The following is a 26,410-nucleotide window of genomic DNA, read 5'->3' as shown; positions in this document are numbered from 1 at the left end:
CATCCTCATCGTCAGGCTCGGAGTCTTGAAATGAATCCTCTGCTCTCCTTTTCCTCATGGTTGGCTCAGTTGACTCTGTCTACGACTGTGTGTGTGTGTGTGTGTGTGTGTGTGTGTGTGTGTGTGTGTGTGTGTGTGTGTGTGTGTGTGTGTGTGTGTGTGTGTGTGTGTGTGTGTGTGTGTGTGTGTGCTCATGCCCCAGTAAAGAGCAGAGCTCTGTCACTGTAGCTCATGTCGGTGTTTGTATCGTATCTTTCCTGCTTCTAACCAAGCATACCTTCTCTTTTTTCTCTCTCCTTTTCCAGTCCATCATGGAGCAGTTTAACCCGTGCTTACGGAACTTCATAGCCATGGCAAAAAGCTATGAGAAGGCGCTCACCAGTGAGTACACCAACCATTTCTTGTTTACCGTCTGTCTTCGTCGTTCTCTCGTTCCTCCAGTCGTCCAGGCAGAGGGCCAGCTCACCCGACACTTGGCGCTGCTTCTGTATCGTCTTGATTTACCTGGAGACTGGTTAGCTTTAGGGTGACGATGGCTCAGATATTCACGTTAAGAGCATTGTTGATGCCAAGCTTACAATCCCCATCAGAAGCTTTTAAACTACACACACTAGTTTGTGCCTAGATCTTATTCACACGTTCGGTATTGTGCTGTGATGTCCTGTGATTGTTCCGCTGTGATGTCTTCCTCCTTTCTGTCCACCAGCAGTTCCTCTCATCATTCTCATTAACGTCTGTCTCTACCTTTTTATCCTTTGTCATTGCTTTTTGAGGTTTGAATTGGTGTGATTGTGTGTGCGTGGGGGGCAAAGAGTAGGGAGGTGTGGGAAACTGAGGTATACACTCAGTCAAGGTCAAAGACAAAACACAGGAAATATCCAGAGGGAGCTAAGTGGAGCATTAGCCAATGCAAAGTGGAACAGGGAGAGTCGTGAGAATAACGGTACCCCTACCCCATGAGGCCCAAGAAATGAGAACGAGCAGAGCCGGTATTCAGGACAAGACAGGATAAAAAAATGTTTTGAAAAAAGGAGAAGGTAGAAGGAAAAGACTGCGAGACAAATGTTCACAAAAACAGAAATTCCAAAATTCTCAGCAGTTATTGGAATCCTGGAGAATGTCCAGTGGCTTATTCTTTAACTTCACAAACTCTGATTAACTAAAGCTACGCAGTCAGCATGGATAACGTGATTTCATGCCTCTGGGTCAGGCCGATAATGCTTGTACTGATGCCTTGTACAGTATATGTATTTAGATAACACACGCCTCCAACCATGTTGAGCTCATTTATTGATAAGAAAACCTTCCAGCTCTGCTCTTAGATGTCACTCTGTGGAGGGAGGAGGATGAGGAGGAGGAAGAGGAGGTTATCGGGGTCGTATCATATATTCAGTGATGGTGCAGACTTGCTTGGTATGCTGCGTGCGGTTTCGAACCGGGCTCTCCTTTGTGTGCTCGGAGAGGAAATGCAGGGAAGACTCGGCAGCCTGCAAGAACAATAAAGAAGGCCTCACTCTAGTCTGATAGATAAGGCTAAAAATAGCCCTGCGACTCTCTGAGTGGGGATTACACTTCATCAATGCCAAGCAGCGGCACAGAGGCAGAGTTTAGAGTGGGGCTGGGCACCCAGCAAGCATCTATTGTCATAGGAAAAATGCCAGTGCAGCCCCTCCTCGTACTAGAAGTGGGGCGGCAGCTTGACATCTCAGCGGACTGAGAGGACCAGAATGATGCAGGAAGGAGCCTGCTTTCTGGGCTCGATGAGCACAGTGTGGTTTGGGATGTAGCGCTCAGCCAAACTCTCTCTTTATTAAAATCTTAATTGCAGCGTGGTGCAGGGCTGCAGCAGAAACGTGGGAGCTGTGCGGCTGGAACATGCTGTGCTTGTGGAGAAAGAGGAGAACACATGTGAAATCAAATAAAAGGAAGATGTCAAAACTGGGCTGTTCAGCTGAGACTGAGATTTCTGTCTTGTTTGGTGACATCACTGAAAAATCCTTGGTCTCAGTGGAACCTTTAAGCTTACAAGAGTACAAAGATGTGTCTACTGATGGCTCTGTGATTTAGTAATGGCCAACCTTTTCTTCAAAAGCAGTTAATTAAAAACTAGTAACTTTAGTTTATCTTTAATCTGCTTGTTTGGTTCAGTTACCATAAAACAGGAGAATATTTGAAGCTGTAATCAGGAGCTGTCTTTTTCCAAATTTAGCCCATTTATAAACGAGACATTCGGGTTTTGAGCTGAATCAGATTTGTCTGCTTTCTGTGGAGGAATGTGAGAGGAGGCTTGATTGAGGTTGTGGAAAGCTTGATTTTGAAATTGATGACATTAACATGAGTCACGTGTCACCAACCTCAGCTGATTTAAACCTTGTTTATGTTTCATCTGCTCTGCTCTGTATTGGCTTTATATCACTGTTCTAATCCTCTTTACAGGCAGGTCCTCCTTTTCCTCGTCCTCTGCCTTCTTCTTCTTCTTCTCTTCTTCTTCTTTATTTTTTCTCCTGCTTCTGTGCCTCTCTGTCACTTTCCAGCTGACAGACAAGCAAAGCATTCCCTGGAGCTAATCCGGCTTCACCTGGACCTGCTCTCCTCCCAGCTGAGATTTCTCTGCACATCGATTAAATTAGCCTTGTTCACCCAGCCATCTTAGCCTTACCTCCATCCCCTTGCTTTCGCATCCACTCATATCCTACCTAAGCTTAACTCAAGCCAGGCTTCAGAGAAGCCGGAAAAGGGTCTTGGCCTGTCACTGTCATAGCTTACGGAGGAGGGTTGCACTGCTGTGTAAAGACTTTTGTGGCTTTTTATTCCTGGTTTTCATAAAAGAGTCCTCACAAAATCGTCTTACTGGAGAAATGAAATTGTTAAGTGCTTGTGCAGACTGAGAAGCCAGACGCTGTCTTAATTTACAGAACAATAACTTGCATAGCTCAGTGTCTCCGCGGACTTCTAGATGTGAATAGATTTTCATTGTTTTCCATGCGGGGATATGAATACTTGTCATTTTCCTGCTCTCTCTGTGGGATTCTGCATGAACCTTCTCTGGCAGTTCAAAACACACTCATCAACATGACGGCCCTGTAATAAACTCAGCGCTCATCCATATGTATATCCTGACTGGGCATGTGTCCTCTGTCATCATGACTTTCACTCCCCGTGTAGCTGACCCCTGACCTGCTTTAATTCACCGTCACCGCTGCCTGAGGCTGTCTTGCCCTCATTTCTAAGCCCTGAGTCACCGCCGTGTCTCGGCTCGTGTCCCCGGCTTCTGTGGCGATACACCGCAGAGAATAATGGTCGACAGTATTTGAATTGTAGAGTGCTTACACATCACTGCTGTGAAAGGGTTTGTCAGCATATTATTATGTATGGGGCTGTAAAGATGTGAGGTGCCATTAGGATTTTAAAGCTTTAGTTCATCCAAATTACGAGAATACTTATTTTTTCTGCTTATGCCATGCAAATCATTTTTATTGTCTGTCATAATGTAAATTTCAAGTGCACCAAGTGGCACATATTCAAAAAAGCAAACATATTGTTCACCTACTTGGTGTTTTTGCTTATATTTCAGAACCTCTACAGCATCTGTGTTTAATTTAGTCCAAAATCTGAGGGTCCAGGTTCATAACTAATTTGATTAGACTAAAACATTTATAACCTGTATATGAAGGACAAACTTGGAGTTTTAAACCACCAAAAGAAATTTAACTCAATCAGCTAGTTTATTAAACTAGAGAAGAAACATTACTCTGCTGGTCTAGATTAAATTAGATGAGATTAGATTAGATTAGTCCTTATTGTCTCCCTTGGGAGAAATTTGTCTTGGACAAGCGAGGGCGACACGTCACATAAAATCATAACTTCACACACTGATAATCGCCCTGAAGTTTGGTGCCTCATACCTTTATCAAGACAATGAGGAAATCGGTTTTAAGATTAATCTCAAGCAGCTGCATATAAGTTACAAGTGCCATTAGCTTTCTTTATTCCATTTGTAGTTCGTTACAGCATTATTGAGCAGATTCAAACAGGTTTTGGATCCATGAGGGTAAACAATGTTTAAAATGCCCTCACGTTATTCGTATTACATGGCACTGAATAAAAAAACAAAACAAAAAAACAATACAAATATTCATATTTTATATTTTTCATGTTTCATTTCTTCTCATTGTATTTCCACTTCTCCAAAGAGGCTGTTATAGTTTCATAATTATTATTTTTTAAATATACAGAATTACCTTTTGGGATGGATGCAAAGTGCCTTTATGCAGTACGACTGATTTCAGGCTGAGTTTTCCTCCTCCACTCATCTGTATCACACTCACAACCCACAAATAAACGATAAAATAAAATAAAAGTTTCAACATCAACACAACAGACAAAGTCATCATCAGTTTCAAAGAATGGAATAAGATCCTTCTCACGATGGTTCCTGGAGCCGAGAGGCTTTTCTCACTGAGCCTAGACTAACTCATGTGACCCTGGCTGAGTGAATAACCAAGGGACAGATCTTCAAAGTCTTCATCACTACAATGTTGTGCAGCCAGAGACTAAATATCACCAGACTCTGATAAACTAGACCAGTTTAAATGGGAGTTGATATTTCGACTTAATGTGATGCAGATCTATAACTGATGACAGGTCAGGGTAACTGATGGATGATTTAATTTTGGAACTGTATCCAGAAAAAAGATCAAATAAACAAAAGTAGCAGACATAAAATGATTCTGTGATCTCTCCATACCAAAAACCCGAGCTCTTTCCCCTCCCCTCAGTTCCTGCTCTCTCCGTCACGCTCTGTGTGTGCTCCGTCACATGACTCTATTTCCTCTATTTTCTGAGTGCTGCCTACTCCAATCAGAGAATGTATCAGATGATGATGATTAAAAACGTATAAACCTAAAATTTAGATCAGTGAAATGCAGGATTTGTCGGGTTGTCGGTTTACTTCAATGTGATGTCTACTTGAAAACTGCATTGTTTTCACATTTTAGACATAAGATTACTGTATGATGGGAGGAAACTAAGAAACAAACTCATTGTCAATATATAGCCCAGAATAGAGAAACCTTTTTTTTCCCTTTATGACCTGAAAAAGAACCTTTGTGCAACTTACAACAAAATTACTTTTTTTAAGCATTAAAAATGTTTCTCCTGGTAAATTATAAATAAGGAAAGTAATAATAAACGAGGTAAATAGGAAATAAAAAAGTCAATTAAGAAGAAGAGAGTCTGTTGGTTTCAAAATGCCCACATTTCAAATTTGGAAATTTACTGAGTGATTCTGCTGAATATAGGAAACCTGTTACCTGGATGGTATTCACTTTGCAAGAAAACAAAAAACATATTACATTTTCTCTGTTGACCCAGAATCTGACCAAAAAAGAAATCCTTTAAAACTGATTAGAACAGGGAAGATGAACAAATAACATGTTTGTTTTTTTAATTTTCCTGTAATTTGGATAAACTAATCCTTTAAAATAGATTTTTCCAAAGTAGTTTGTGGTGAAAGGTTGTGCTTTGCTTTTTAACCTGGCAGTCTTGAGATTTCTGTTTCCTGTAGTTGCCTCCATAGAGCTTTTTCTTTTCCCGCCTGGTCTCCATTTCCGCCTGTCGATCTCCCAACCTTACCTCTCTGGGGGAGGGGAGGGTTGTAGGGGATGGTTGCAGAGCTGAAGAAGACATCATTTCAACTCCGCACCCTTGATCTGATGCCCAATGCTTCCATGTTTCCAGGTGTCACATATGCTGCAAAGGGCTACTTCGACGCTCTGGTGCGGATGGGCGAGATGGCCAGCGAAAGTCAAGGCTCTAAGGATGTTGGTGAGTCCTTGTAGTGGCAGTAGCACCCTTGATGGGGTACAGGGGGGTTACACAAGCAGATGGTGGATGGGATCGTACTGTAGGGCAGAAGCAGCTGATGACCAACCTGAAATTGGACACACACACCCAAACACACACTCACAGATGTTTTTCTAGCACTTAAGTGCTTCAGAACGTTGTGTAAATCTTAAAGATGAGCGTTAGCCTGTCTTTTCCTGCACTTCAGAGCTTATTTGATACATTATCACCTCCAATTCATACAGTGAAACACATTCTGGTTCGAGAAGAATTAATTCTGCATGATTGTCACAGCTTGCCCATTTGGTTAATCCCTTGTTTCCTCACATTCCGGAAAGATAAAGGCTTTCCAGTCACTTTTTTATTGCACCGCTGTGAGCGAGTAATAAATTTACAAATTTGTTTGGCATTTGGTATTCACAAGAGCGCACATGGCGAGGTGGATTTGCTTTCTATTCATAATAAGCCCTCAATATATTTACAGTGCTAATGAAAAATCTTCCTGTTTTGAATGGCGCTTCCAGCAAGTTGTCAGGATAAAAATTTCCCAGCTCCCTTTGCTCTCACGCAGCGTGTCGTCTGGTTTCGGTTGGATCAGCTCTGGTTCTGTTTGGTATAGACGCAGCTATAGTGATAACTGGTGTTGATGAGAACTAGCTGATAGCTGTTGTATGAAGCAGGACAGCACTGTTATAATTGTAGACCAGGTCACATGCCGGGGCGTGTGCAGAGTCTTTGTTAGTCCGGGATTGTGGAGGCTTCTTCTTTCCTTCACCTTGATGGGATGTAAGATAGCAGGCGTGTCCTGAATCAGCAGAGGAGAGGAGGAAGAAAGGATGGAGAGATGGTTAGAGGAGTGTGAAACAGACATATCTGAGGTGACTGAGGAGGATATAAAAGCTGCATCCATTATTCATGTGAGGACCTTTTTTGGGGGCTTCCTCGCATTTCTTCTGGAGCTACATCTTTTCGCTTTTCCTCCCTTTCTCTCTTTGAGCAAATACCGGGTAGAGCTCCAATATGAAAAGCTCTTTTCTTTATCTATTCGGTTTCGCCTCCATGATTTTTTTATGTAGTTTGAATCATTTTCATATCACACTGTTTTAGGGTTGAATGTTTAAACATCCAAGCCGGTGACTAACTTTAAATATAAATCATTAAAGCCACTTAAAAGTAGGAGGAAAGGCCTTTGCACACCAAGACTATTTTCATCATGAGTAAATATTTCTCCCAAAATGTCCGTCACAGTGTTTTGCAACTGTTTGTAGGAGTCACTTATTGTGTATATATGCAAATATGCACTACACATGAACGCTTTTCATACATTAGAGATGATTCTTTTTAAAAAATGCAAATTTTTGACTTTGTGTGCAAACTCCTTAACAGGACATCCCATCATCCATCTCTGCATCCCCATTTCCATCAGCTTGGTTGCTCTTCTGTTTGCCTTTCATGCTCTCTGTCCTCCACGACTGTGCTTCTGTAGTCTTTTTGTCTGCATGTTTGTGTTTCTTTTTCAGTTTCTTTTTCTAGCAGCCTAACCATGACTCAGCAGCCCTTTAACAACTCAGCAGAACTTCCCTCCGCCTCCAGTGAAATGACAGACTAGGCTGAGCAAAATGGATTGATGCCGTCTCTGCATATCAGCAGCGCTCAGAGCGGCTGTGGTCTGTGCAGAGCGGAGGGGGAGCCCTTCTGACGGCGGTTATTGCTTTTGTGGATTCTTTAGCATATTCCATTACTGGTGTTAAGCCTCACGGCTTCACTGAATTACCTGATGAAAACAGAAGAAAAATGTAGTTTGTGGATGATTCTGCAGTCACTCGGTATGAAGTGTGCAATTTATATCAAAGTTCTCCCAGTTAATCCATAGATGACAGTGTCTCAGTGGGATTTTCTTTTCTGCAATAGTAGTAGACAAATATGAACGTTTTCTGGAGATACTGAATTATTAAAAATACATGAGCAGGCGATGAGAGATAATTATCCAATTTTTCTCATTAGACCAATTCAATGATACGTTATAAAGTAAACAGCCTCCTTTTGCCAGTTTTGCCGGTTTTGCTCCAGAAGAAGCCGGAGGAAACACTGAGCACCATTGTTGCTGCATAATGTGGAAAAACTCCCAAGCCTGCCAGCTTATTAATTAACAGATAACAAGGGTTGTGCGTTTGGTTTTGTGTGTGTGACTGAACTAAATTTCCTCAGCTGGCACATGTCTGTAGCTGTGACCGGAGCCACGAGCACAGAATCCCAGATAAGCAAAACTGTGTGTGTGAGTTTGTGTGCGTGTTTGCTGGGGATAATCACTCATCCAGGCCTTTACCACAAACTTCATAATTAATGAGGAATGAAGGCAGATTTGTAAAATCGTCCAACTTGTAATTGTTCCTTTAATTGGGTTTTGTTGAGGAGAAAATGTGTTGGCGCCGTGGAGCTGAAGTAACAGGGCCGAACTACAGACTGCTTCAACTCTCAAAGTGAAATCTGGCAGAAAGGCTCCGCCACCTCCGACTGTACTCTCTGAAACAATGTAATTAATCACAGCGCATTAAGATGAACAGCAGCTAATGGCATTAGCACATGAGCAGAGGATGGAGAGTTGCATGTGACAGGGTGAAATGAGGAGGGGAGTGAAGTCGGGCTGAGAAATTGACCTTGATGGTCAAAGAGAAAAATTTAATGTGGGATGGAAAAAGCACTGGACTGTTGATGAATTAGCTCACACATTAGCAGCTCTGATCTTATCCAGGCTAAATGGATCACTGCCGTTCCTCTTAAATAAAAGATGGCGCGAAAGTTGATCATATTAGACATTATTGAACAGCTTTAAGTTACAATAAGTGTCCTGTTTGTGGAAGATCTGATGTTTTAATGAAATCGTGAATGAATCTTTGAGGCTGACGTTTGCAGTTTGAGTCTGTGATAGTTTTTCTTGTCCTGTAATTGTAAATGGTGAAATCCACTTTGTCAGATGGCGTTTGTGCCTAATCATTAAGCACAAGGCATTTTATAGCAGTGGCACCTGGTCAATACTGGTTGCCTGTCCTAAGTTGGTCTGCAGAGTCCACTTGAGGAGGCTGAAAGGGTGGAGGTGGGCTAAGTCACAGGTAAGTCAACCATAAAAACCACTTGGTTAGATTAAGGCATTGAAAGTTACTTATTTGGTGAAATTTAGTGGTTTGATTTAAAAGGCACCCTGCACCTTACCCCAGGTGGCAGCAACCTTCGACCAGTACCATAAGTTGCTGTAGGACCGTGTGGACAGCCTGGCTTCAGTGTGGCGAAGGAACTAGTTCCTAACTGAAACTTCTGTCTGTGTATATTCCCAGTTATCCATTTCATGGTAACCTGTAGATCCTGAAAAGATGTTTTACCTCTTCAGAGCTTAAGAAGCCTCTTAGATGAGAGGCGGAACAGCTTAAAAACCTGAAGAAGTCCAGCTGTGGTTTTTTTCAAGCTCTGAGGACTTCTACATGGGTTTGCTGTTCTGTTTCTGGCACTATCACCAAACAATGACTCGTAAAAAAAGCAAAATGTAAGCCTTGAAATATAAGCATACAGCAAAAAAGGTTGACTTAAGGATTTCTGGTGACACCAGCGGTAAAATAGTGTTGTGGATTTCTTCTCCTTACTGGCCACTTTGAGCATTTTACACCAAAAAACATGTTCATTCATTCATACAAGGCGTTTATCCTTCACATACAGCATTATATATGGAGTATATGGATGTTCACACACTGATGGATGCATCAGAAGTGATCGTGGGTTCAATATGCTGAGTGAAGCTTCGATGTCTCAGTGAGAAGCTGAAGCTGCGATCAGTGGGAGACCGCCTCTACTATTTGAGCGTGAGTCGCTGAACTAATCCAGCCTTTACCCGTGAATAGCGTTACAAAAGAAATGTAATAAGGACTAATGCATGTTTCATAATAAAGCCTCAATCTGCTTTTCAACCCATTTTCAGCACCAGTTATTAACAGCAGAGGTTTATGAATGTGTCAAACTGCAAAAGAAGTTCTAACACAGAGATGCTCACCACGGTGTTTTTAAACTAAACACTCTGGCAGCTTTGTGTGTCACTTAAGAAGCAGCTGTGGAGACATGGGAACAGTTTAATAGTAGACTTGAGCTGCCGACACACAAACACATACTCATAAATAGACTTATTGTACAAGCAAACACCCTCACATGCCAGAGCAGGCCATAATCAAACTGACTAAAAAGCAAGAAAGCATTACATGATTATTATCCACTCCTGCAGCCTTAAAATAAACTGACACACATCTCCACACGGGGACAGAGATGGACCGTGTGGTGTCATACATGCTAAACAACACTTGAGAAACTGTGACAGGAAGAGGAAATGATGCACCGCTGTGCTTCATTCACTTGTTCTTAATTTACGCGATGCTGTCAGAGTTTGAACAACTGCTCTGCTGCATGACTCCCTGTGAGGAGAGACGAGATACTCCATGACTGCAGAGTGGAGTGTCATCCCACTCATCCTCTCCGCTTTCACTACGCTCTGTGTCTGCGAACGCCCCCGCTTTGATGTGGGAGCTCAGGCAGCCCTGGGAGAACACGCCGACTCTGCACACATTTCTAAAAATAGATTAAGTGAAACGCAGCGACTGGAGCTGCTTCAAAGCAGGAGGAGAGAGGAGCTCGGCGCGCGAGCCGCAGCCCAAACATGGTTCGCCGGTGATGTCAGTATCGATGAAAATGACATTATCCTTCTTCCGTATACTAAATATGGGCATGGTTGTGAGCAAAAAAAATAGGAGGCTCCTGCAGTTCCGGTTCCCCTTTGTCCATATAAGGTCTCTGCCATTCAAATGCAGCGTTAGGCAGGGATTGTACTCACTCAGGTCTGTGCTCAGACACAAAACCTGCTGGAAGCATGAGGAAAAACAGCCCTTTGGCTTTTCTTATCGTTTCCTGCAGTACAGCTAATTTAAAATCAGCAGACTGTACATCCAAACCCGCATTCATTAAAATCTACTTTAAAATCTCGTCATTACTCAGGCTTTTCACGTATGTCTTACCGCAGGTAGAACATGGAGCAGGATTGTTCAACAAAACAGGATTAATATCATGAGCCTTATAAAAGATGACCTCATTAAAACTGTTCTGCTCATACAAAGTCTGCTTGGGGTGGCAGCAAATGGAGATGAGATCCAAAAAGACATCCTATTCAGATGTTCAAACTACCTCAGCTGTCGCCTCCTGATGTGAAAGAGCAGGAGCTTCAAGCCTCCTCTGGATGTCTGTCTTTAAGGCTGAGGACAGCCAGTGGCAAAGATGCAGCTTCATATGTGAGGGTTCAACTGTAAATCGACTGGTAGATCAAAATCAAATCAAAATCAAATCAAAATTTATTTATATAGCACATATTAAAAGAAGCTTTGCCTTCTGGCTCAGCTCTGTCTTCGCTTGGATTCTCTGGTACATTTACATCACCGCTGATGCCGCACCGGTTCAGCTCACGCTCCATCTTTTCATCACTCCCGTGTAAGACCTTGAGATAACTGAACTTCACCGGTTAAGAAGTCTTCCCTCAGCTCAGACAGAGCCACAAACTGTTCTCCAGCATAGATTCTGATCCCGGGTTTCTCACAGTCTTCTCATGGTAATGTTCCGATGAGGCCAACAGAGCAGCATCATCCCCCATTCTGTCTTTTTTACAATTAGATTAGGACATTATTTTCTAAAGCACTGATTTATAGCGCTTTCACTATACATCAGCTCTTAGGTAGATTTTTATATTTCTGTGTCTGTTATTCATGAAATATATTAATTATTGTTTAATTCCATAGTAAGCACAAAGACCTCATGATTCCTGACTATCTTCCACCAGAATTCCAGCTCACTTGGGATGCGTGTGAGCAAATTATCGTGGTGTATCCGCATATTTTATGCTCTCATTTTGTTCCTATTCATCAAATTAAAATCTATCCCGTGTCTTCTCATTGCCGTGGGCTGAGCACTCTGTAGCATAACATCCATCTCATTAAATCAATTTAAGGTTAATTTAGATGGCCAAATTTAAGGTCCAGGAAACAATTACCCTTTGGATGATTAATTCATTGCAACACATATTAGAGAACTGTGTCGACCTTTAAGGCATATTTCTCCACTTCAGCCAACATACTGTTAAAGGATAGCACGCTTTCACAAATGGGAACAGGGCTAGATGCAATCAGTGACTCAATTAGGCAACGGTGGGGGAGAATGTAATTCTGACGGGTCAGAAAGACAAAAAAATTCCTTCCTGTGGTTCAATATTCATCAGCAAATTTCACTGTATAATTTTCCCCTCATTTGTCTCTCAAATAATTAGCTGGTGTTGCAGAGGGAAGTGGTTTGAATCGCCTCTCATGCTGCACAGCTGGATGGCGGCAGCAGAAATATGAGCACTCGCTCTTTGAAGCAGAGGTAGAGAAAACAAGATGAAAGCAATAATAAAGGCTCGTAAAGAGGGACATGAAAACATCATTTGTGACATTCTAAGGCCATCGCTTAGGGAAATTCTTCCATAATATGCACAACTGGTGTCCCTCCAAATGTGTCTTGCTTGAAATCTCATGCTGCTCAGCTTTAGGGAAAAAAAAGCTGTTGACCCCAGTGTAACCCTCATTTTTCTGATCCAGCAAAGGCAGAATTTCCCCTGAGCTTCAGCTCCAATCTGAATTCAGCCAACATTCATTCTGCATAGAGGGGAGAAAATGCAGCAGGAGCAAATGACCGTGTATAACTTTAAAAATCATTGATTGCAGCATTTTGAACCATCGCTTGACGTGCAAAGTCAAAACGAAAGGATATTACTGGAGTTTACACTCAACTGGAATGATGAGGGACACAGCACAGGATGATAAATCGGTTAGTGTTTGCTTTCATGCCGAAGCGAGGACAGTTTTCCTTTTTCTGTGGAGAGTTATAATTTTTTTTCTCCTGAAGGTCTTAGTACATAATGAAGTAAGTACATCCCATCTCATCCCAGGGTGTCTGCTACTGCCCTTTAGATGTCCTTTAGATACTACTGATGTTGCAGAGATGCATTAAGGTATACTTTGGCACTTTAATGAACCGGATGCAGCAATTTAGTCTTTCAGTCCTCTTTTAAAACTCTAAAGAGTGCAAAGAGCCGGGTGGTAGGGGACGTGGTCGAGTAATGCTCTACACTGCACATAAACGATGGACATAGTCACTGAAATTTCCACATTTTGAAGAATTAACTTTAGCATTTTAGCTGCTGCTGGAACCTGGGGACGGGTCATAGGGGCAGCAACGTAAGCAGAGAAGTGCAGACTTCCTTCTCTCCAGTCACCTCGTCCAGCTTATTCAGAGGAGCTGAAGGTGCATACTCTCCAGCATGTCCTGGGTCTACACCGAGGCCACCTCCCAGATGGGCATGTCTAGCACACCTCGCCCAGGAGGAATCTTTGTCAGGGTCCTGAACCGCGTCAACTGACTCCTTTTGATGTGGAGGAGTAGCAACTTTACTCTGATTACTCAGAGTGACTGAACTCCTCACCCTGTCGCTAAGTTAGTTGGAAGCTGTCCTTTGGAGAAAGCTCATTTCCACCGCTTGTATTTGTGATCCCATTCTTTCATTCACTACCCAAAACCCGTGACTGCAGATCAAGGCGGGCGAGGCTTAAATGCTTACCTGCCAGCACAGCTGTGCCACCAACTTTTAAGCCTTACCAAAATCCAAACTTATGTGTGATTAAAAAAAATAATATTTGATATATATTCCAAAATATATACTATATAAATATTTTGGAGCTACCCTCTTGTCGTCATTGCCAGTCGTTAGAAATGCACAGGTTTGTCAGTCAGGAGACTGCTGTTTGTGTCCTGTCTGGTAGCTTCATGATTTACACTTTGTTTGGCTTTGTTTTCACTTCCTCAATCAATCGGACTAAATTAGGACAGAACCAAAGCACGCAGTGTTCCAAAAGGGCTTAAGATACAGTTTTTGTCAGCTTTTTTTCCCTAACTGGTGATGTAACCGAAAACCCAAGTGGCTAATCTGCGACTGGGTACCAAACTATCCTTCCTCTGCCCGGACATCACCAGAGCAGAGCTGCCCTGCTAATTTAACTTCCCTTTACTGCTCCTGCCTTTGTCCTCATGTCACCCCAGGTGGAGAGGGAGGATGCAGAGAAACAAAAAGAGGAAGAAACAAGAGACATGGTGAAGAGAGAGATGCAGAAGAAAGAGCAAGGAAGGCGAGACAGGAAGCGATGTGCTCCCGGCTCGTTAGCAGCTTCCACCCAGTCTCTTGGCAAATCAAAACCAAACTGCCGAGTGAGCACAAAGGCCTGAGCGCCGGCACTTTGATCACCTCCACCTGCCCTTCATTAATACAACCCACTGCAATTCATCAGCACTTTAAAACAAGCTGTCTTGTCAACAGTGAGCTGGACGTCTTTTTGGGTGTCAGTCAACTGACAAAAAAGAGATCAGCGAGGGATTGTGTAGTGATTAATTTAGCAAATGTCTCTAATGGGATGGTAATGTGGCTTTAATAATGTGTTGGACTATAAAATGTCCTTGAGCTGTCGCATTGTCCTTGATGTGGGTAGTCGGCCAAATGGTGACTTAATGATGCTGATAATAGAGACTCTGATCTGAGACACTTTTCATACATGCGAGTCGTTTCGCACAGGAAGCTGTTGTTAGGCTGTTGATGCCTGTCTCCTCCCAGGCTTGTGGGATTTTCTCTTTCTGCGTATTTATCCATTTCAAAAACCGAACATAGTGGCACTTGTCAGCTCATTATTAACTTATTGTCACCAAGCTGTAGCGTGAAGCTGTCAATGAATTCTCCTCTGTCATGCCTTTTTAAAGCAATGCCCCATTTAGTGGAAGAAGAGATGTTTATAGGCTTGAAATCCACATTATACCCTGATTCCCACTGTCGCCTGTGCCTCAGTGTGCTAACTCTATACAAGCACACAGAGCAAATATATCTTCTTTTTCTTTATTTGTACATTTCTCACTGTGAGAAACGATTAGAGGTCAGAAGTAATGATTTAAGATGACACAAATTGTGTTTACCTGCCTGGGTCTCTGTTGATTTGTCGAAATCCCATCCACCACTCTGTGCCTGCGTCTTTGTAGCAGCTTGCATCTTCTGCCACAGATGATCACTCTTCATTTAGCACCCCATCAGCCACCACGTAATGATTATGTATAGCCAGTCATTCCTATCGATCTCCTGTAGCTCGATCGCGCTTTTAAAAGATTCATTTTTCTTTCCGATAAACTGCAGAAGCGAAGACGTCAAACAGCCCAGATCTAAGATGACATGTTTACACTCACTTCAGCGGGATTTGTGCCCTTATTGTAATTTATAAGATGAAACGCAGTGACAGCTTTTAACATGTCAGCTTGGGTTTTTACTGCCGGTGGAGTGCAGGATTATAGCTGGACTACAGATGCACCAAAAGTTATGCTGATTAACTGAGAGTACAACAAAAAAACTTGTTATTACTTTGTTGTCAAGTGGATACTTAAAATCTGAATGCTAAATCAAGCATTGTTACTACTTCTGGGGAAATTTGCACATGTTCTCGGGGGTGTTTATATGCACCCTGATGCAGCCGGTGTTTAGCAAAATTAAAGACCCAGAAGAGCACAACAATAACGGTGTCAATCATGCGGCATTGTGGAGGACAAATCTCCCCGCAGCACCTTGTACTCCCTTCACTGCAGCTTTCTGGGGATTAGAGCTGCTTGTTTGCTTTCAGCCTTCTATAATACAGTCCCTGCAGAGATGCACACTACATAAAACACTTTCCTTCATATGGCCATTAACTGTGGCTCACTCCCTCCTTCTCACTCTTTAAAGCCCAGGAGCTGCATGGAAAAGTAGCTGGGGTAATAAACCCAGATGTTAGCGCTGCCCTTTGGTTGCCCAAATGAGTAATGGGCTTGTTCCCACCCTGCAGTCTGAACTGCTCTTACTGTACATATCCACTGACAGAGTGTGGTTTGGCAGTTGAGTCACTGGAGTGTTGAGCGAACTGTGATTGCTGCTTTTTTTCTTTTAAAATCAACTTTACTCCACTTTTGGTTTCTCAGCATTTATGAGTCATTATTTCTCAGCCCATCTATGTTGAGCTGTTGTGTTTTTCTCATGTGTGCTGTAAACCTTTGAATCTCACTTAATTGCTTTTGAGCATTAGGTTTTCATTTGTTAGCTAGATGTGTCCTTTTTGTGTTAATTTTTCCAAGAACAGCATGAAGGAACAATGTCATCCTAGGTGGAAGACAATGCGACTAACTGTGAGAGTGTGGCCTGCTTGAGTCTTGGTTTGTGAGAACATTTTGCAGACAAAAGCAGCGATTGTGTATTTAATCTTTAATTGATCTGGACCTGCGTGTGCTGAGTGCTTTACTCCCTTTTAAGCCTCAGATGTTGTGATCGGCTCTGATTAACAGTAAGCAGCTTACTTCTGCCGGGTAGAAGTCCGATATTTCACAATGCAAGGTGGAGAGATTTTGGATTAGATGGGTGCAATTAAACAAGAACATCCAGGAATTTGGGGATTTTCCAGGTGATAAAAGCCTGTGGGTCAAAGCCACAGAGGAGCACTGTGAGACCTGTTGGCTCTTTAACAGTTTTTTTCTTTATTACAAGTTGGTTTTAATTTTTTGACCCTTGTTCCCATTGGCTGTAATAGTATTGAACTTTGGCAAATGGATCAGGAGATGCCTTTCAAATTTTACTTATTTATAGAAGATCGGTGCAGCCATACTGAGATCTGCTGTTGGCTTTGCACTGTATAGTGTATTGCTGTTTATTATTGTGCTGCTTGACAAATAAAACACCAGAACACCACCGTAACTGAAGGTCTACCTCTCAGTAGAGCATATTTAAATTCAAATTCAAATTCAAATTTTATTTGTCACGTACACAGTCATACACAGTACGATATGTAGTGAAATGCTTGGACAACTGCTCGTGACCTAAAGAAAACAAAAAGGAAAAGGCTATGAATAAGATAGGAAATAAATATGAAAAATTAAAAAGGGTAAATTTAACTAGGAAGGAATAAAATATAAATTAAGGTTTAAAAATGAAATAACTGTACAACACAAATTAGAATGAAGGGTAAGGTATTTATCAGATAATTTGACAAAAGTGCCAATAAAGGCAATAACAGCACAAATGTAGTTAAGCTGTGTGGTTCAGTTTTTGGTAGCAGGCTGCAAACTTGCTTATTTCTGCTGTAAAGTTGAATATTTAAACGTAACCGTCTCACTTTTAGAGCCTGCCTCAAGTGGTCATTAGAGGTATTGCAGTTTTTGGCACATATGCGTTGCTTCATTGTTCAGCTGCTTGTCTCTTACTAAATTGCAGACATTGTGGTGATAGTTATGCTCCCATGCCAGCTTGTTATCAGTCAGAACTGCCCTTGGAGGCATAAAAGCTCAAACGAGGATTTATTTATTTTTATATGCTTCAGCAGCTGGTGGCAGGGCGACCTTTCGGTCACCATCTGCTGCTCTAAAGTTTAAAGTGAAGTGAATGTCTCTAAAGTTAAAGTGAGATGCTCTCAGTATGTTGATGTGGAGACTGAACTCTGGCCTGCAAGGGGATGAGAATCAGAGAGAGAAGTCTTCCTCCTCAGGGACAATGAAGAACAACGTAAATTAGCCTGCAGGTACATATTTAAAAACCCAGAAATATGACCAAGGCCAGTTCTTTAAATGTTATTACCAGCTGAGAGGCAGTTTTGTTGGCAGTGAGGGAGGAAGTATGGAAACTAATGTCTGAGGGCTACCTGTGTGATTTAACACACTCGTTTCTCTCTATTTGGACATTTTCTGCTAATATATGGTGAGAAATTCTGAATATTTTCTCAGAGGGAAATATAAAGGAAAATGGCCAGAAATGAGAATAATAGAAATAAATTAACAAGGAAGTTGAATCCTCCCCAAGAATCTGATATTTTGTTATATTCTAGAAATGAATGCCCCTTTAATTGCGCCCTCTCTTCAGTATTCTGCTACCCCCCTCTGGCTGAAATCAACATTGGTGCAGTTGTGTGTGATAGAGGTGCTTGAGTTCAGCCCGGTCGCCGTCGCTTGTCGATGGCCAGCGGCTGTTTATTAATGGATGGGATGGGAATGTGCGTTGGGTGTCCTCCAAGAATCAAAGGAGAGTTTTGAAAGTACACATCAGTGCATTTATCTGCCTCGCTGGCCCCAACGCCCTATTCGCCGGCAGTCAGACACTTCCACAGCGTTATAGCCTTTCGGTGCATTTTCATAAGGAAGCAGGAGGCTTTAAAGTAAGCTGGTGCGTTGGATGAGAAGGGCTGTGGGCTCAACTCCCCTGTGTGGCTTTCTGTTCTGCATGCATGAGTCAGGTTTGCCTCGTGTGTGACATTGGAGTTTTGTGTGAGGTTAAAGGGCAGCCAGGATGACATCTTGCAGAAGTTAAAATCTTGTACTGAGAAACTGGTGACAGCAAATTTACAAAAGAGGGATGTGCTGCACGGCTCTGATAGCTATTAGCAAGAAAACAGAAACCATTTACTTTGTGTGTTTTGTAGGACTAATAAGATTACCTTATTATACTGACAGTGACAGGCAGAAGCTGTTGCAAATGAAGCAAATAGGGGAAAGTAGGGAAGAATGACGGCAAGAAAAAAGGCTGGTATTGACCTCAGCTGCTATACATCTATCTGAAATACTCAAGTTATTTAGCAGAAGCTTGGATGCAGACTTAAATCCAGTCCCCTTAAGTAAATATAAACTTCTTTTCCTTCCACCTCTGCCCCCACCTCCTCCTGCTCCGACCTTTCCTAAATCCCCTCTATCTCATCTGCATGAACACAGCACTTCCATTAAGCCCATTAATCCTGTCCAGGCAGCCCACTCTCTGTGTCCCCTCTGACTGTCCACTGTCCGGTGTTCACAGGTCTACCAACACACTCGCATACACCCTTCGCTCAGACTCACTTCAAGTCAGCGCTGCAGCGGCGTACATTATCTAATGTCAGCATGCATTATGCAGGAGGCAGATGAGTGACATTAATATATATTAGTGGGTTCATTTGGAATAAATCGGGTGCTTTATGGTGCCGCTGCAGCTGTAAGATGTACTTTAATTTAGGCTTTTTCATAAAATACCAAGAGCGGTTTACTTAGTGTCTTATATTATTAATATTATATTCTTATATTGTCTAAGAAAAGGGAAAAACTTCTGTATTTCCAAATATTATGGTAGATGTGCAATAAGAAACTGCAGTACATGTACAGGATGTTCTATGAGATGTGTTTGTTTTTATAGATGATTAACTATTATTTTCTTAAGGCATGTGAGAATATTAGGTTTCCTTTCATTTATAGGTTATATATAATGTTACTAGTACATTACTTTTTAGTATTAAAGTATATTACCTTGTTTGTAGAGCTTCACTGATGCTGGGTTTTTGAGGCAGATACTGAAATTTGAGAATTTACAAAGCATACAAGTAGGGATGCACTGATCTGGGCTGATGTTTTAAAAAGTGCTTGGATTCAGATAAAAATATGTTTAAAAAGAAATTTGTAATTTCACAATTTTTTAAAATGTAGCCAATCCAAAATTATTGATGAATATCAAAAAAACAAAATTGCCAGTATATCAGTTTTCCCCTATTTACGTGTGTTGATTTCCATACGCTGGACAGTATTTCGTTGACAAACAAGAAGCCGACACGAACATTTAAATAATACATTTCACGACCAAATTAATACCCCAGTTTTTAGTCAGTCCTAACATCTGCATGAAAAATCCAGTGTCCGTCTGAGCTCTGGTGATGCGGAGAGCACGTAGATGGTTTGTAAGGGCAGGGTCAGACTAACTGCCTGTCTGAGTGTTTTTCTGTGTGAAATCTTGTTGTGTGTCTCATTTTTCCTGGGGTAGTTTGATCTGTCACTGTCTCTTCAGGTCTCTATCCCTCTGTTCTTTGCTCAAACTAGATCTTTTTGTTCCTTTTTTTGTTTTTTGTTTTTTTTACAATGCATTGCGTATTCAGAAGAGGCAGCATGTAGGTATCTTAAAACAATGCGCACCTCCCTGGCTGCATGAATCATCCTTTACTTTCTACTTAGTTTTTTGTGTTTTGTTTCGTTCTCTATTTTTAGCTTTGATTTCTTTCTGGGGTCTGCTTCTTGGTGTTTCCCCCTGTTATGTTGTAGTAATACATATGTCTTATTGCAAGGATGAAATACTAAAGATTTTTTCTTTTACCATGCTGTTCCTGTGTGTTTCTTAGCAGTAGTGTTGTAAGCTCTTGGTAAAAGGGAAATCCACATACTTTCAGTAGGTTTCTTGGTTAACACTCTTATTTTTCATTCATTAGCGCATATTTCTCGAGTGCACTTTTAATTTTTGTCACTGTTTTGAGTTTCGTCTGCTTCGTCGATATCACGAGCTGTCTCATTTTGTCCTCTTCCCTCGACACCGTACACCTGTCTCTCATCTGTTTTGCGCAGCTGCATGGTCTCTCTTTTTGCACGATGTGTGTTGCTCTCACACAGAGTTTGAATGATTTAATATCGCTATCTTTTTTCCCTCTCTCCCTCCCCTCCCTTCTCTCTTTTTGTTTATTGTCTTTCTTTGTCTTCTCTCTCCAGGGGATGTGCTCTTTCAGATGGCTGAAGTGCACAGACAGATCCAGATCCAGCTTGAGGAGATGGTGAGCATGTGGTGGTGTTGCTAAAATCAGCAGTTCTTAAGCCTCGAGCCAGACGGATTGTGGGATGGTTGCTTTGGAGTCACACGATATATTTTAACATTTAATACCCAGCAGGACACACTCCCTACTGTACACGAGTAGCTTCTACTGTAAATCCAGTTTCTAATGGCAGCAACTCTCTTTATTTGCTATGGTTTGTTTACTGATACTCTGATATGTAAATTACAGTCATTACAGACTGAAAACATTCTCATTTCACTTCTCCAAAAGGTCTTTATTTGAATCCAGCAAAGAGTAAATTGGCCAATTGTGGCAACATTAGAAGGAAACGCTCAGTCAACAAAAAGAAACAGCGAGGAGCATCCTGTCTTTAATGTTTATGCAAATTGTGTTAAAGGGTATTTTGCAACTGGAATCCTTGATCTTTTGGATAATAGGTGTCAAAGATTCAAGGTAATAATGATATTTTTTTGTGCAGTGGTACAAGATGCAGATTAGAAACTGAGCAAATATTACATTTTTATGCAAATATTTCATTCGGTGCTGACTCTCAGCAAGTTAAATAGAACTTGGGTTATATGAACATATCCAAAGGAGAGAAGGAAGGTCACAGTATATTATGTGCAGAATCCAGTCTATACTGTCCTGTGTTCTCTCAGCTTATACGTGCACACAGGCAGCAAACTCGGTGCACACTGCCAGACACCCTCCTTTATTTGCATTGTAACTGGAAAAGTCTCACACTTCACGGCATTCCTCTGCACCAACACTAACTCATGAGTGACGTTCCTGTTTTAAAAATAATCTGCTGTGGTTGATCATGTGACTGCTTGAGGTTTCAGTGCATTTTGTTGTTTCTTGCATTGTGTTTGAGGCTTTTCTGTGTCTTGCAGTTAAAGTCGTTCCACAACGAGCTGCTCACAGAGCTGGAGAAGAAGGTCGAGCTGGACGCGCGATATCTGAATGTGAGATTCCCTTCTTCACAAGTCACTAAACTGTGCCGCTCTGATGGGCCTTTCAGCCTCTTATTGTTTTGGTTTGGCTACACTGTTGCTGTTTAGTTCAAACGCATCACTTTGAAAAATACTTGCTGTGTGCTGTTGGAATAAAAGCTGCAGACTGGTTTAGAAACCACCTGGAGAAACTGGTGGAGACCAAAGCAGCGCTAAAAGAAGACTAACTGATGGACACTAGCTAGCCTTTACTTGATTCAGTCAATTTCATTCATCTCTAAAATGTTGTAGACGTTCATAGACAATGATACCGTTTAGTTACGTCTACCTTGTGCTTTCCTGAAGCATTTCATGGACATTCGTTGGGTACTTCTTCATGTTTCATTTTAAGGAAAAAAAGATCCCGGCTTAATTGCATGAATTTTATGAAAACCACTTGTGATAAGAATTACTGCTTGAGGAGATTCTGATGGCATAATATTCAGATTCATTATGTAACAGGACACCTGCCCCACCACGAGCTTGAATAAAACATCCTGTTGGACCTCTCATGGGAGTGAATTTATGTGGAATACAGTAAGAACCACATTCTCATAAAATCACTGGCTCGGAGTCAAAATGCACTCCTTAATTTTCCACCGGCTTTCATCCAAACCACTGCAGCAAGTTACATAAATCACATCCTATTCTGTCCCGTGAATAGTGAGAAATTCTGGGAAACTGAGGAGTTTTGCACAAAAAGAACAAAATTAAGTGGAGGAATTTATTTGGGGTGATCTGTGTTTGGAATCAGCCCCCAGAGCGTTATGTAATGCTAAACAAAGGGTTTCTAAGCACTCTTGGAGGGCTTTTGGATGAATGTCACTCAAATATGTTTTCAAAAGAATGCTTTAATTTGATTTGCATGTTCCTTTAAGTTGTTAGGAACATATTATATAATGCATACTATTGACATGAACACGCTACAGTTGATGTTGTGATACATACATGTGATACACAAAGAAAAGAAAAACATCCGATCAGGAAACAAAATATTGGGAGTGAGGAGGAGAAATAAGTGACCTCAGTTCTCCTGTCTCAGTGATGCAGAAGCTGACCACTTGTCAAATAAATGTCTGCCTCTGTCAGTGTGAAACATCATCTGCTGATGCTGACACGTGCGAGCAGCTCTGCTGTGCCCCTGCTGACTTTGTGCTGCCCCCCTTCCCCCCCAGGCTGCACTGAAGAAGTACCAGATGGAGCACAAGAGCAAAGGGGAGAGTTTGGAGAAGTGCCAGGCAGAGCTAAAGAAACTGCGCCGGAAGAGCCAGGGCAGCAAGCACCCGTCCAAATATGGGGACAAGGAGATGCAGGTCAGTGTGTGAGTGTGTGTGTCGGTCAATGTAAATGTGTGCAGCTTCTTCAGTGGATCAATAAAGAAAAAAGCAGATGTCTATGGATCACCAGTATCCGTATGGCTATCTGCAGGACCTCTTTTAAAAAAATGCATGGCAGCATGGCTACAAATGCCAGTGCCAAAAAAATGTGATCCGGCTGGCTTCAGGCCAGCATGTGGCGCAGACAACCTGCCAGTCAGCTTCTGCTGAAAATGTCTGTTTCACATAATTCACTCCATCTTTATTTCAGCAGTGTCAAAATTCGAAACGCCAACAGAGACTTTTAGTGAACTCGTGCTGACTTTTCAGTCTACCACACACTCGGCTCCTCCTGGCTCACAGATGCTTTCCCTCCTCCTGATGGGATTTGAGCCTCAGTGCGCCTAGTAATCCGTGACTGCTGCCGGTGCTGATGGGATAGGACGTGCTGAGCTGAATGGGATGTGGCCCCCGACCGTGCATTCGTGCTTTGTGTACCCGGTCTCTGAGGGGAAGTGGAGATAGCGAATGTTACCACTCAGACAACAACACACAAATTTTAATTGAGACTGGAGTTTTAGTGTAGATCATAAAACAGTAGATGCCAACAGACATAGTAATATTTAGTCTACTCCCCAATAGAGTAGACAAAATAAAGCCATGTGGGTTTTAGACCTACCAGACTGATGATTTGGGTAACGAGCATTATCCTGTACATGCTGTTTAAATGTTGCCTCTAAAATGTGTATAAAATACCTTAAGAACCCAAATAAAAAGTCTATGGGAAAAAAGTGATGAAACTCTTATATATTATACTAATAAATCAAAGAATCTGTAGAGATGTTGCACCTAAAGAAAAGATCTGACAAAGCAACAGAAGCAAAATAGATGCTGATGCATAAAAATTGCTTATGTCCTGCTAGATTTAAATTTCTGTAAATTAAATTCAGTTTTATTTATATAGCACCAATATAATATGAGCCATGTTAACCAAAGCTAACATGGCTATGATCGCCGGTGTTGCACCAGTTTAAGAAAAAACCAAGCATTATGATAAAAGGAGCTTGACTACATCTATTTGGTAACTGTTCAATGCACTCCCACAACTTTTAATAATTTATCTGTGTCATTAGTTGCTGCACTTATCGGCGTTGCATAATATTTGTTGACAGTATCTAGGCCAGGTGAATGGGTTGAGTGAGGCATATTTCTCTCGTGTCCCGGTAACTGCTTGAGCGGAGGCGTGATTAGACGGTGCAAGTCTCTGCGCTCTCATCTGTAGGTGTTGCAGTGACACATGGTGGGCGTGCCCTCTTATACAACCTGCACAGGAGATGCTGCTGTGATCTGACAGGCTGATAGAGAGTGAGGATGCAAAGGGAAGGAAGATGATATCCTTTTATGTTCTTATGCTTCTTAGTTAACGTTTGCACACGTATGCAGCCTTATATAGGTTAGCCTTAATTGGCTTCAATCCGGAAATCGCTTTTGTTACAGCTGCAGCGTCATAAAGTCAGTTTCAGGCAGATTTTGCTGTCTCCACAGCTGGCTGTCTGCTTACTCAAATGTCACACACACTTGTTTATGTTTGTATATTTGGGTGTTAGCAATATGCTGAATGTATGATTGATGGACCTCTGAAGCTTATATGTGTTGTCAGCACTTACGATATCAAATTAAACTCAGTGTAAAGGGGAATATGGGGCTTCATCTGCTGACAGCCTGTCAAGCACAAAACAAGTACTCACCTGCAGCTGCACTGGGTAAAAACAGAGGTTCACACGTCTCTTTAGAGGTAATTTCTCTGTCACATCAGCTATTGCTGTTTGAACAGAGCACTGGTCCAAAGTATGTATTGTAAGTTCCCTTCCCCTGAAATGTATTACGGTCATTGTTAGCTGACTTGATACTATTTAGAGATCAGTTCTGGTCCAACTTACAAAAATTTACAGAAAGAGAGGTCATCATATATCATGAAGTCATACACAATGTGGTTTTAACTTATTGTTATACTGCAAAGAAAACAGGGATCAGAGGCTAAAAAGCTAATTGTGCAGCACATATAAAGGCTGAAGAAGTCGCCCTGTGCTGCTCTGTGGGAGCAGCAGGGGAGGTAATTATTGTTTAGTTGTTAGTGTTGCCGCAGTGGATGGCTGCTGGAGCATGAAGGGGGCGGCCAAGTCGGTCGTTCCAAAAATCGATACGGGGGGCTGGGTGGGGGGGGTTCAGCTGCAGCATGAGGAACACCAGCACAGGGTCTGTCATTCCCTCTGGGCCTTAATGTATTATTGGGTGTGAAAGCTCCGAGCAAGAGCAGCCACGTCTTCACCTTTTGAGTATGCTAGCATGTACTGTGGACCTCCTGACTAGCCTTAGCACAGTCAGAGGGCAACAGCATGTTTAAAAAGCCAGATTCTTGTTGTGCATCATAAGGGCTCTCGTGGGAATCAGGTCTTGGCAGGAACAAGTGACACCAGGCAAAGGTGAAACTAGAGCTGGGCGATAGAACGATAACGATATGTATCGCGATATAACTTTTACTCAAATTAAGCTATCGCGATAGACCTCGCCGCTCTTGTCCTCAAAAAAAAAAAAAAAAAAAAAAAAAGGTCAGCCAATCCAAATTAAGTAGCGCAGAGCCGAACCAATCACAGCCGCAGCGTCACGTCGCGTGACTTGTTACATACAGCACAAGTGCCAAGCCGCACGTGTGTTTGTTTGGGAAGCAGCCAGCGGGTAATGGAGGAAATGAGTGTGCCGACTAGAAAAATCAACCGAGCGTGACCGAAGAGAAAACAGATGATGGTTTCAACGCCGGAGAGATTGTCGAACGGAAGAGCCATAGAAGTTCCGTAGTGTGAAGGTATTTCGGCTATTTCAAGTCTGACAAAAAACAGAGTAGCGTGCACTGTAAATGTGCCGAAAGCAAGTCTGGAAATACAATAAACTGGTGCATGCGTCACACTGTGCGCCACGTTATTGTTTCGGTGAAATTAATTTCTACAATACTGTTAATTCTACTCTCTGCAGTGTTTAAATGCTTACATATACACACAGTTACTGTCCCTCCACACTTACGACTCGGTTCTGCTTCTATGCCCCAGCTTTGTTTACTTTTTCCCACCGAGGCTTCTAGACCTCTGATTGGCCAACATTTAGGCACGGTTAGGAATCTAGCGCCACCTGCTGCTTTGGCATGTTCATAGCAGCGTTTTCCTTCATTTCTGCCTTTATGTGTGGACGGGATTATTTTTTAAAACGAAAACGGAAAATCTCCGTTTTCAAAAATACCCGTGTACGTGTGGACGTAGCCTCAGTCTCTGACTGGAAGCGCTAATTCGTCATTCGGCTTTTGTCAGACTAAAGTAACTGTTAAAACTGTTTGAAAAGCTCAGCTATACAACAAGGAGAGATTGAGAATTTCCTTTTAGTTCTCAGTTTATTTGATATTGACAAAAGTTAGTCAGTTTTGTCTGTTCTTCTGTAAAACAAACTAAGATTTATTTTTAGAATTAATATTTTGTTTCTAAGTGGAATTGACAGTTTAGTC

General features: G+C 41.9%; 1 protein-coding gene across 6 annotated transcripts in view; it reads left to right on the top strand.

Moving 5' to 3' along the window:
* The window catches only part of baiap2b (BAR/IMD domain containing adaptor protein 2b), a 77,463-nt gene that overhangs the window by 25,061 nt on the left and 25,992 nt on the right, over positions 1 to 26,410 (top strand). For all 6 annotated transcript variants that reach the window (XM_080872409.1, XM_080872408.1, XM_080872406.1 and 3 more), the window contains 5 exons: positions 306 to 381; positions 5,740 to 5,826; positions 20,491 to 20,552; positions 21,446 to 21,517; positions 22,720 to 22,857. In XM_080872409.1, the coding sequence (XP_080728535.1) occupies positions 306 to 381; positions 5,740 to 5,826; positions 20,491 to 20,552; positions 21,446 to 21,517; positions 22,720 to 22,857 (435 nt within the window). The remainder of the gene's footprint in view (positions 1 to 305; positions 382 to 5,739; positions 5,827 to 20,490; positions 20,553 to 21,445; positions 21,518 to 22,719; positions 22,858 to 26,410) is intronic.

Source organism: Rhamphochromis sp. 'chilingali' (assembly GCF_963969265.1).
Source record: "Rhamphochromis sp. 'chilingali' genome assembly, chromosome: 22".
NCBI lineage: Eukaryota > Metazoa > Chordata > Actinopteri > Cichliformes > Cichlidae > Rhamphochromis > Rhamphochromis sp. 'chilingali'.
Note: the sequence above shows the minus strand (reverse complement) of the source record. Positions and strands in the feature narration are given on the sequence as shown.